General features: G+C 44.3%; 1 protein-coding gene across 1 annotated transcript in view; it reads left to right on the top strand.

The window, feature by feature from the left end:
• The window catches only part of CMYA5 (cardiomyopathy associated 5), a 105,475-nt gene extending 94,033 nt beyond the window's left edge, over positions 1-11,442 (top strand). Inside the window, exons 10-13 of the mRNA XM_033180168.1 lie at positions 1,178-1,311; positions 3,549-3,648; positions 5,994-6,167; positions 10,582-11,442. Of these exons, the coding sequence (XP_033036059.1) occupies positions 1,178-1,311; positions 3,549-3,648; positions 5,994-6,167; positions 10,582-10,828 (655 nt within the window). The 3' untranslated portion in view covers positions 10,829-11,442. The remainder of the gene's footprint in view (positions 1-1,177; positions 1,312-3,548; positions 3,649-5,993; positions 6,168-10,581) is intronic.
• Positions 11,443-12,017: the final 575 nt, after the last annotated feature.

Below are 12,017 nucleotides of genomic sequence, written 5' to 3'. Positions count from 1 at the left end.
TCCTGGGAGCAGGACTCTGGCTCTCCAGCACCCAAGTTAGGAACTTTCGTTAGCAAGGAATCTAACTTGTAACTCTAAGGACTCTCCAAATGGAAGTTTAAAGAAAGAGCCCTGCTTGCTTTTTTTTTTTTTTCTTAATTCATGCTCTAGGCTATGATATCAAACAGATTAAAGAGAATGGGAAAGAAGCACAAAACTATTCTAGCTTGTTGGCAGATTCAGAGAGCTCCATCTTCAAATCCAGCAAGTCCATTTGTATTAAGTGGTGAGGCTGTTACAGTGTACTTGCCAAGCCCACTGCCGATTACACACCACTATCAGCATTTTTCTTTTAATTTAAATAGGCAGTTTAGGAATAGCAACTTTGAGGATTTTTTTTTTTCAATTAGAATTCTCTTTTCTTGCCAATACCGAGTTTGCTTTAAAAGATTTGGTCTTCTAGCTGGGCATGGTGGCTCACGCCTGTAGTCCCAGCACTTTGGGAGGCTGAGGCGGATGGATCATGAGGTCATGAGATCGAGACCATCCTGGCTAACATGGTGAAACTCTGTCTCTACTAAAAATACAAAAAATTAGCCGGGCGAGGTGGCAGGCGCCTGTAGTCCCAGCTACTCGGGAGGCTGAGGCAGGAGAATGGCGTGAACCCGGGAGGCGGAGCTTGCAGTGAGCTGAGATCATGCTGCTGCACTCCAGCCTGGTCGACAGAGTGAGACTCCGTCTCAAAAAAAAAAAAAAAAGATTTCGTTTTCCTTAAAGATCTTCAGTTTCTATTAACTTTGATGGCTTTAGCATGATGATCATGTACAAAATCATCGTAGACTGGTTTAATATCATCTTAATCCAAAAGTGCCCTCTGGCCAAAAATTGATAAAGAAAATGCTATATTCTTGGTGATTCACTAACCACAATAGTAGTCTGTTTTCTGAATTTTTTTAAGTGTCTGGTTCTGTTCCAAAGAGCGTTCTGGAAAGCACATAATAGAAGTTATTTGATAAAGTAATCTTAGTGGACAATGGCCATTTTGTAGGATCTGGCTTGCTAATCCAGTGGTCATAAAAGGGGAAGAAAATAAGTTATTTGTTGTTAATAAAAGATGTTCATTCACTACCAAATTGAAATAGGAATCATTTAGCACGTGGCATTATATTTAAAATTATTATTTTCCTCTTGTATTTAGATCTTTCTCTGGAATCAAAGGACTCCAGCTGAAAGTTAACCTCCAACCCAATGATAACTACTTTTTCTACGTGCGAGCCATCAATGCATTTGGGACAAGTGAACAGAGTGAAGCTGCTCTCATCTCCACCAGAGGTACTTTCTCCTTTGCACACAGTGAGCTATTTCCAAGCGATTCCTTCCCTTCTACCCCTCAGAGAAGATGTCCTAGAGGGCAACTTTATAAACTCCCAACCTACTGTCAGTGGTAGGTTTTTGTCATGAGGACTCAAGGTTGGTCAAAGGTCAAGATATTTCTTTTGTTTTTCTGCTTTACAGGTTCTCAACCTTGGCTACCTATTAGCAATCAGCCAGGGTGCTTAAAAAATACTGTTTCCCTGCCTCCACTCCTCCACTCCACTCCTGAAGATCCTGATTTAATTGCTCTGGAGATGGGCTTAAACATTTATGTTTTTAGAAATCTCTCTAGATGATTTTTTTTTTTCTTTTGAGACAGTCTCAATCTGTCACCCAGGCTGGAGTGAAGTGGCACGATCTTGGCTCACTGCAACCTCTGTCTTCTGAGTTAAGTGATTCTCATGCCTCAGCCTCTCGAGTAACTGGGATTTGGCATGTCCACCATGCCTGGCTAATTTTTGTATTGTTTTAGTAGAGATGGGTTTTTGCCGTGTTGGCCAGGCTAGTCTCAAACTCGTGACCTCAGGTGATCCGCCCGCCTCAGCCTCCTGAAGTGCTGGGATTACAGGTGTGAGCCACCACGCCTGCCCTCTCCAGATGATTTGTATTGGACTCACAATGTGTTATAATTTGTGGGTATGGTGTGTGTATATGTGTGGTAGATTGGGGATATTCTTTGAACTCTGTGAACAAGTTACCAGCCTTGTTCTGTTTATTCTTGATGCCTGACACATAGTTTGTGATAGTTAATGTTTGTTGAACGAATGACCAAAAGAGTAATTTAAGGAAGTAATAAAACTATTCAGTGACATTTTTGGGAAAATACCTAGATGATGCCAACAAAAAGTGTTTGTCTCTTCAATTTTTGTGAAAGGAAGTGAGGAATGGAAAGAGGATCATTTTCTTATCTTATCCTAGACCCAGAGCTGGCACAAGGTTGAGTGGGCACAACAAGCGATCTGCTTACCCAGCAACATCTTGTGCTTGTGCCTTGTTTGTGACATAGTCAGGGCCAGCCTGATGTTTACGAAGAGAAGATGTGAGGGCTGCCCTTCCAGCAGTGTTCTCCCCGCAGTCCCCATATGGTGCCTGTTCTTCCATTGTTAGTCTCTCCTTTAGGTTATACCGGTGCATCCCCTAATTTTTTTTACTCGAGATGGGGTGTTGCTCTGTCACCCAGGCTGGAGTGCAATGGCACGATGTTGGCTCACTGCAGTCTCTGCCTCTTGGGTTCAAGCTATTCTCCCGCTTCAGACTCCTGAGTAGCTGGGATTACAGGTGCGCACCACCATGCCCGGCTAATTTTTTGTATTTTTAGTAGAGACAAGGTTTCACCATGTTGACCAGGCTGGTCTCGGACTCCTGACCTTGTGATCTGCCTGCCTTGGTCTCCCAAAGTGCTGGGATTGCAGGCGTGAACCATCTCGCCAGCCTGCATCCCCAAATTTTAATATGCACACAGATTTCCTGACGATCTTGTTAAAATACAGATTCGAAGTCAGGAGGGCTGCGGTGGGGTGAGAGTCTGAAATTTTAACTAGTTTCCAGGTGATGTAGATGCTGCTGGTGCAAGGAGCACACTGCACAGCGGGTGAGCACTGATAGAGGGTACCCCTCTATTAGTGGTGTAGAGGTGAGGACGCACCTGCGGCACCAGCTAGAGGTAACCAGCCACCAGCATCCACGAAGGCCTTATCATGAGTGAAATTTTCACCTGTGGATCTGAAGACACTGCGTGGGGGATTTTGATGTCAGGGGAAAGAGAGTCTAGGGTCTGAAATGTGGGGCTTAGCTTAGGAACAGCACTGGTCCTCATGGCAATGTTTTTTTTTGTTTTTTGTTTTTTGTTTTTTTTTTGAGACGGAGTCTGGCTCTGTCACCCAGGCTGGAGTGCAGTGGCCGGATCTCAGCTCACTGCAAGCTCCGCCTCCCGGGTTCACGCCATTCTCCTGCCTCAGCCTCCCGAGTAGCTGGGACTACAGGCGCCCGCCACCTTGCCCGGCTAGTTTTTTTTGTTTTTTTTTGTTTTTTTTTAGTAGAGACGGGGGTTTCACCGTGTTCGCCAGGATGAGTCTCGATCTCTTGACCTCGTGATCCGCCCATCTCGGCCTCCCAAAGTGCTGGGATTACAGGCTTGAGCCACCGCGCCCGGCTGTCATGGCAATGTTTTAATCCTCTTTTCTCACCTGCAATAGGAACCAGATTTCTCTTGTTGAGAGAAACAGCTCATCCTGCTCTACACATTTCCTCAAGTGGGACAGTGATCAGCTTTGCTGAGAGGAGACGGCTGACAGAGTAAGTAGAAGAAGAAAGCACAAGTGAGCTGATGGCCTGGCAGTAGGATCTTAGTGTGTGTCACCTCAGGATGGCCTCCCCTGAGCATATTCATGGTGCAGTGAACATATCGGGATGTGGTCTCAAATATCAGTGTGTGCACATCCACACTGTTCAGCTGTGGTTCCCTACTGAGTGATAGTTCATCACTTGGAGCAAGTGTCAATATTTTTATTGGAAATATAAGCACAGATGGTTTGATTAAAACATTGGCTATTTAAGGTATGATCTCTGGTTCAGTGGGGGGCAAAAGGGTCCAGTAATTCTTTTATTACTTTTCTATAGCAAACCAGATATTTTATCAACCCTCTTGAAAAGGCATAGAAGAGGCTGGGCACAGTGGCTTATGCCTATAATCCCAGCACTCTGCGAGGCCAAGGTGGGCAGATCATTTGAGGTCAGGAGTTTGAGACCAGCATAGTGAAACTCCATCTTTACTAAAAATACAAAAATTAGCTAGATGTGGTGGTGCATGCCTGTAATCTCAGCTACTTGGGAGGCTGAGGCAGGAGAATCACTTGAACCTCAGAGGCGGAGGTTATAGTGAGCCGAGATTGTGCCATTGCATTCCAGTCTGGGAACAAGACTCTGTCTTTTAAAAAAAAAAAAAAAAAGGCATGGAAGAGAAGGACATTTTATTGAGTTCCTAGTTTCTGGGCCACAGAATCTTGCTCCCATAGTAGCTGCTGCAAAAGGAAGCATCAAAGAAAAGAAGAGGCAAAGGTGGAGGACAGGTGGGGGAAACTGCCCTGCGATTTGCCTGCAAGCTCTGGGGGTTATTTTGCAGATCAAAATGGCAGAATGGGAGAAGGTATGTGAAACTCTTGAAAACCATAACACACATGAAACACAGGCTGCTGATGGTACTGATGCACCCTGGTGTCGGTGGCTGCCAGGTGCTCCCAAGAAGGCACTGAGCCAGCCAGCAGTGACTTGCACTGTTTCCCTGTCACATTGCTACTTGCCTGTCAAGCTCAGGTGTTACCTGCTCCTGGTTCTGGCCAAGGCGTCTCTGGACCCTGGCACCCTTTGATCTTGTCTGTGGAAAAGAACAGATAACTTGTGGGGTCATTTGTCAGCCACTTCATCATTGTCATCTTCGAGCAGCAGCCCCATCTTGTGCATCTTTGAATCCCTCAAATCTAGCATGGGGCCTGGAACATTGCAGGTGCTAAAAATATACAAATGAGTGAATTCAGGGAAAAAAGAGATTTAAGAAATAGATTGAGCTTTTCTGTCTTTTGGATTCCTCAAAAAATCTAAAAGAAAATAAATAGACTGGAGGAGGGTAAGAGTTCACAGATAATAACTGATGATAACTGTAATAGGGTTTATAGAATTTTATTTATTATTAACCTGAAAATTAGCTCATAAATATCAGGCAGCTGGGCTTTGCTCCAGAGTGTTGTCAGTAGCCACCTCTCTGAAATGAGGTTGTTGAGTAAAGACATGAAAAGTGAAATACATTCCCTTGCATTAATCATTTTCTCATTTGTTAAAGGGGAGAGGGAGAGGTGCTGACTGAATGTTAACGCTGCTTAAATTAAAAATGCTTCCTTGCTGTCTCAGCCATTTCCAAGCAAAATTGAGCAATTCTTGCAAACAAGGTCACCCATCAGCAGTTGAAAGTACTTTTGGTTCATTTCACTGAGGTGCTTATAAAAATAGCTAAGGTGAGACAAAAGGAAACCTTCAACCAACCTCTTAGGGGCACCTACTACAGTTCAAAGAGGCCAGAATCTTACAGACTGTTGACCGCTAATCATACTGGGTTAATTCCACACTTGGCTCTGGCCAGCACTAGCTGTCTTGTCATTTAAGAGCTGCACCTCATTTGGTGGCTGTGTCCAGTAAGGTCAGGAGGCATAGAAGTCATGGTTAAGGTTTTGGAGATTTCTTTTTTGCAAGTTTTGGAAGAAAACTATGCAAATTATGTTTCCTACCTGCTTCCCTTGAATTTATGAAGAGAAGTCGCCTTATAGGCAGAGACTGCAGCATTTCTTTTTGTCCTACCATTATTCTAGTTATTTCCTGATTCCCAGCTCTTTTAAGAGATGCAGCATACAATATGCATGTTGTATGTATGTGACTGGAAATATGTCAAATGCCTGTTGAGAGTTTGGAGAGTTCTGTGGTGATCTGGTTAAGGTTAGGGACACAATGAACAAAGAGTATCTTTAGTTAAATTCCAGCATTTCCAAGGGCAGTATCCTGCCTAGACTGTGTGAATTTGTGAATGTTTACGCTCATGAAATATAGGCTGGCGATTCCTGTGCTAATCATACTCCGATTGACTTCGCCCGCAGAATCCCGTCAGTGCTGGGTGAGGAGCTGCCTTCCTGTGGCCAGCATTACTGGGAAACCACAGTCACAGACTGCCCAGCATATCGACTCGGCATCTGCTCCAGCTCGGCCATGCGGGCAGGTGCCCTGGGACAAGGGGAGACCTCATGGTACATGCACTGCTCTGAGCCACAGAGGTAAGCTGGAGCCCTGCCCCTCCCCTCTTCATCAAAATGTTATGCTTGGATGTCCAGGCAGGGCTCTCTGAGGGACCTGATAAATAGCACCCACTTCCATGCCCAAGTTCTGAGCCAACTAAGAAAGAAAACAAGAGTCAAGTATATGGAGATGAAACTCTGACTCTGATTACTGAGGAAGCTGATTTTAGAGTGTGTGAATCATACCTGAAGAGGGTTTCTTATATTAAACCCTATTATGAGGCAGACTTACCCAACCAGAGCCCGGGCCAGGTCAGCTTCCTTGCTCTGCAGGGCAGAGTTGGTGCCTGGAGAAGCAGAGAAGGAGGTGTGTCTCCATGGTAGCTAGTGAGTAAGAGACAGGGAAGAGGGAGGGGCTGATGGGCTTTGCATCACAGTTTTTCCTTCTAAACTCACCACAGGGTGGAGAGAGACCACAAGGGTAATGCTAAAAGGAGGCCCTCCACAGAGAAGGAATCAACAGGAGTGAGGAAGAAGTAGATCTCCAACATCTCCCCCCACATTGGTCCATATCAGGGGTTGGCAAACTATAGCCCATAAGCCACATATAACCTGCTGCCTGTCTGTGTAAATAAATTTGCAGAAACACAGTCATGCTCATTTGTTGATGTATTGTATTACACTACAATGGTGGAGCTGACAGATGTCTGCCAAATCCTAGGATATTTACATCTGTCCCTTTATAGAAAAAGTTTGCCAATCTCTCTTCTATATTACCTGTATTGTTTGGTTGGTTGATGTGAAAAAGCCATTAGCCTGTGTTAGTCTCAGAGCGATCAGACAGGCATATGTTGATCTGAATATGCTCACAGTATGGTTTAATAGAAAGAACACTGGACTAGGAGCCAGGATTTCAATTTTAGTTCTGGCTCCATCCTCAATTAGCCTCCTATTGACTGTTTGCCATAAGTGGGTTAACCCTTTGAGCATACCTTATATCATCTAGCTCAGCAGGCGACAGTAATGCCTGGCTTGCTACCTTTTGGGGTTGTGAGGATCACATGAAATCAGGTACAGGGAAGAGCTTAGGAACAGTAAAGTATCATACAAATGTGAGGCATTATTTAAATGTAATGCTTTAAAAAGAAGCCTTCAATGCTTGCAAGTTCCCAGAAAAGGCCCACAGATTGGGATTTTGCATATCTCTGGCTGCACATTTCTCCCTGCATCCTGCTTGACAGTTTGATTCCCTGAGATGGTTCATAAGGACACCATCTCCAAGCACTACTTAAAGTCACATTTCATCAAGTCAGAGCAATTATGATTAATTGATATTCAGTGCTGTGCAATGCTTAAGGACCCAGCCCCTACCCAGAGTTGAAATCACTCAAATTCAGTTTACAGTTAGTAGATTCAGAACTGAAACTGCATATTAATTTCATGAAAATGTCCTTACTCAAATCTTTAAAAAACCCACACCAAGGACTAACCCCCAATAACAAATTCCTGGACTCTAGAAAACAGAATTGTATATTTTGTTGACAAGTTCAACCTACAGCTTTGGCCTTTGGCTCTTTCAGGCTTGGAGTGGGTGCCATAGATTCTGGGAGAAAGAGTGTATCCCTTTGTGTGGTCTCAGCACAGAGAGACGGGGTCTTGGGGCCCTCATGTCATCCTTCGAGGGCTTCACCTGGGGCACCCTGGCCTCTGGGACTCTGAGAGTGCTCCTGTGGCAGCCCCTCCTGTCTTCTACTTTTTCTGGTTTAATGATTTTAAATCAACCTGTATTACTCTTGATTCTACTCACAGAATCTAGGCTTTCAGATGTCACAATTGGAAAGCAGGTATGAAGATCGTCTCAGGAGAGTCTGCTGGTTTCCTTCCTGTCCATTCCTAAACTTGCCATGCTAGCTCAAGGCTTCCGCACCTCCTCTGCAGTTTCAGCAGCAGCCACCCAGCCTGCACCCTCACGTCTAGTCTCTACCCACTTGCAACTGGGAAATATTTCTAAAACATCATTTTCATCATGTCCCTGCTTTTTCTGCTCAAAAATCTACAAACATCTATAGTGGTGTCAGAACTTGGGTGGGACCACCTGCAGGACACAGTGAAGAGGGGCAGCCAGAAAGAATGTGGCCAGGCTGGGGCAAGGAGCCCTGAGGGGAGTTACCACCAGTGTCCAAAGGGGTCTGCGCTGAGTGTGGGCCAGAGGTGGGACTCAAGGGAGTAAGGGTCCTCAGTCCACCAGGGGGAGGGGAAGCAGTTCCTGGGTCATGCAGGTGTTCAGAGCCAGGCTTCTGGATGATTCCTGTTTGAACAGAGACCAACCAGGTCTCTGTTCAAAGCCAGCCAGGCAGAGAGGCCCCACGCAGGCAGGCTTGGCTTCAGGCCAGAGTTGAGGTTAGTGGAAGAACGGTGTGCTCAGCCAGAAATAGAGACAGAAGCAGGGCTGGTCAGGTTCTGCATCCTGCAGAACTGGTGGAGACAAGGATTCAGGGAATACCTTTCCCCACTTGGCCTCCCGGGTAGGGATTGGCTCAAGGAATGACCAACGCTGGGCCTGCAGGAACCAGGGACCTTCCAAGCAGGGGAGGAGAAATGACTCATTTAGGCATTTAGAACCCTCCAGGCCAGCGTTATGCAATAGAACCTTCTGCAATAATAGAAAAAATGGTGCCACATGTGGCTATTAAACACTTGAAGTGTGGCTGGTAGGACTGAAAAGCTGAATTTTAAATTTTGTTTAATTTTAAATTTTGTTTAACTTTAAATTTAATGAAAGTGGTTACACATGTCTAGTGGCTACTGTGTTAGACAGGGCAAATCTAGAGCCTGGCCCCTGACTGACTTATCCACGTAATATCCGAAAAGTCACCCCTGTGTCCTGTCCAAACCCAACAGGCCAATGGTGGTGTTCTCTGTCACATACGGGCTTCTTCGGCCACCTCACCATCACTGCTGCTGCCCTTACTGTGTGGATTTTTCTCCTTCTTTTTCACCTATTCAAGTCCTGCCTGTCCTATCTGACTGAGTGTGAGCCCATGTGCTCCCAAAGCCTTCTGTAAGAGCCAGCTCACACTGCCAGTCCCCATCATTACTACCTGAAACATTTAGTCTGTTCTGTAGGTTCCAGAATGTCATAGTGTTCTGACATCTCTCTCATTAGCAAGGCGTTGAAAACGTCCTTTATCAACTCAAAAGTCTCACTTATCTCCCCACCACCATGAATCTCTGCCCTTCCACTTGAGCTTCTTTCTGCAATGAAGTTGCCAACTTGCCATCCCCTAAATACTTACACTTGAGCTTCTGGGCCTTAAGACAGATGTTGCAAGTCTTAAAGATCCTCAGCCCTCCCTGCCAGACCCGTCACTTACCCAGATTTTTAGGTCCAAACTGCCCTGGTGTTGCTGTGCTCCCACCCCTACAGCCTACACATCCATAGACCTTTCTCTCATCTCTCTTCTTCCATCTCTCATTCCATTCTTTCCCCTACTTTCAGGGCCCCATTCTCAGTTTCGAAGACTACTAGGAGAAAACCTCAAACTTTCTGGTCAGCACTTTCTCCTTTCCAGCCTGGCCTTGAACCTTTCCTTTCACAACCAAAACAGGTTCATTAAGTGTGTCTAGTAAACACTTGACGATCTGTGCCCTGAGAGGTATTCCCAGCTCTGGTCCGAGTTTCAAGTGTGGGCAATTTTTCCTTCCTGCCCCATACAGTAGGGGATCCCAGAGGGCAAGGACAGTACTTCATGCCCTTCACATCCCCCAGAGCGCCTAGTAATGTGCTGGATACACGGATATGTGCAAGGAATCATTGTTGAGTTGAATTTGTCTGAATTAGAGAGAGGAATCAAAGGCAACCCCTCTGGCGGCAAGGCTGCAGAAAACCTTGAGAAAATGAAAAGGAAAGTTGGTTTGGGGAGGGGGAGTGGAAACAAAGGATGAAGTTGGCAAATAATGAAATATTTCTTAAACTTCATAAAGGCCGTTATGTAAGTTACCTATAAATTTTTAAAACTGTAAAATTAATACATTGTATGGAAGGCAAGCCTGTAGTACTTTTAAAAATACATGGCAGCCTCAAAGAAGTTTTATTCAAAAGAATGACATGCCATGAATGCGGTAGTTAAAACATGTGGGCAACTGGGAGAGAATTAGAATGTGGAGAAAAATCACAAGGGAGGCATGTTGGCTATTCTGGGACTGCCTCCTAATGTAGAAGGAGCAAAATTATTAAACATGCTCATCTGTTGGGATGAGCTCTGCATTTTAGCATCTAGAAGAAATCTAGAGAAAGTATTTGGGACAGCATTATTGCAAGTCCTTATTGTGAACTTATTGTGAACTTATTGTGGAGTCAATAACTGAAGAATTGGTTATTCCCAAGTGACTTTCCTTATCAAGGTCTTTGAGAGTTCCAGAGTTTTACGTTTCCCATTCTCTTTCATTTCAGATACACATTTTTCTACAGTGGTATCGTGAGTGATGTTCACGTGACTGAGCGTCCAGCCAGAGTGGGCATCCTGCTGGACTACAGCAACCAGAGACTTATCTTCATCAACGCGGAGAGCGGCCAGTTGCTCTTCCTCATCAGGCACAGGTTTAATGAGGGTGTCCACCCTGCCTTTGCCCTGGAGAAACCTGGAAAATGTACTTTGCACCTGGGGATAGAGCCCCCGGATTCTGTAAGGCACAAGTGATCCTTGGCTTTCAGGATTTACAAGAGCAGTGATTTAAATTTGGGAGTGGGGGGTCTGCTGTTCATTCCTTTGGGTGCTATACATTATTCAAAAAGTCTCCCACACATTTGCACTAATGATGGCTGCACGCGTAGCAATCAGCATGTGAGCAAAATCAACAAGAAAACCTTGACTTTACAGAGCAGTGTGTGAGTAAACAGAATGAAAACAACAACCTTCACTCTTTAGTTTATATAAGTTTGAGTTCTTTCCTAAATTAAAAGGTCTGCACTTGAGTTGGGAACCAAAAAAGAGAAATGGACTTCCATCTGTTTTACCGGTAAAGGAAATTCTCTGATGGATAGGTCAGAGTGAAGGAAGGTTGTGCTGGTAAGACATCTCCTCTGACAAAGAGACATGGACGCTTTCCACAAAATGTCACCTCGCTGCACTAAAGGATGATAATCCTAATTATTAGAGAAAGTGTTTTAGCTGATTTAAATTCATAATGAACTCTTTTGTAATAATGTATACTGTAGAACATGAGTCTCTCCTCCCTAAAATTTTAAATGTAGAAAAGTGCTATATATTAGAAATTTCCATTTGTTAAATAAATGGTTAGAGTCTATAAAACCAGTCGTGTTGTGTGAACTTACTCCATGTAATTTACTGGTCTGGCATCTCTGGAGCAGGACAAACTGCAGAGTAAAACTCATCACACTTCAGTACGGTGCACTACTACTGGTTTTCCTGTGAGAATTTCACACACACAAACACTTTAAAATCTAATCACTCTCAGACCATAGTTACAGTCAGTTAACAGAAGCTGGGAATCTATTTTTACTAAAATTAAGTGTCATTTAAAGATATTATACTGAATCCCTGAAAATCTTTCTAAAACATGTGTGCAAAGTGGATAAATCTAGAATGTATGTCGAGATGATTGTGCTTGTCTTCTATAATGTAAATGTGTTGATCATACTTGCAGTTTTTAAAACACACTTTACAACTTGAATTCAGATGTTTTCTTTCTTTTTTCTTTTCTTTTGAGATGGAGCCTCACCCTGTCACCCAGGCTGTAGTACAGCGGCATGATTTTGCCTCACTGCAATCTCCGCCTCCTAGGTTCAAGCGATTCTCGTGCCTCAGCCTCCTGAGTAGCTGGGACTACAGGCATGTGCCACTACAACTGGCTTTTATATTTTCTTTT

Source organism: Trachypithecus francoisi, unplaced genomic scaffold, assembly GCF_009764315.1.
Source record: "Trachypithecus francoisi isolate TF-2019V2 unplaced genomic scaffold, Tfra_2.0 Lachesis_group2, whole genome shotgun sequence".
Taxonomy (NCBI): Eukaryota; Metazoa; Chordata; class Mammalia; order Primates; family Cercopithecidae; genus Trachypithecus; species Trachypithecus francoisi.
Note: the sequence above shows the minus strand (reverse complement) of the source record. Positions and strands in the feature narration are given on the sequence as shown.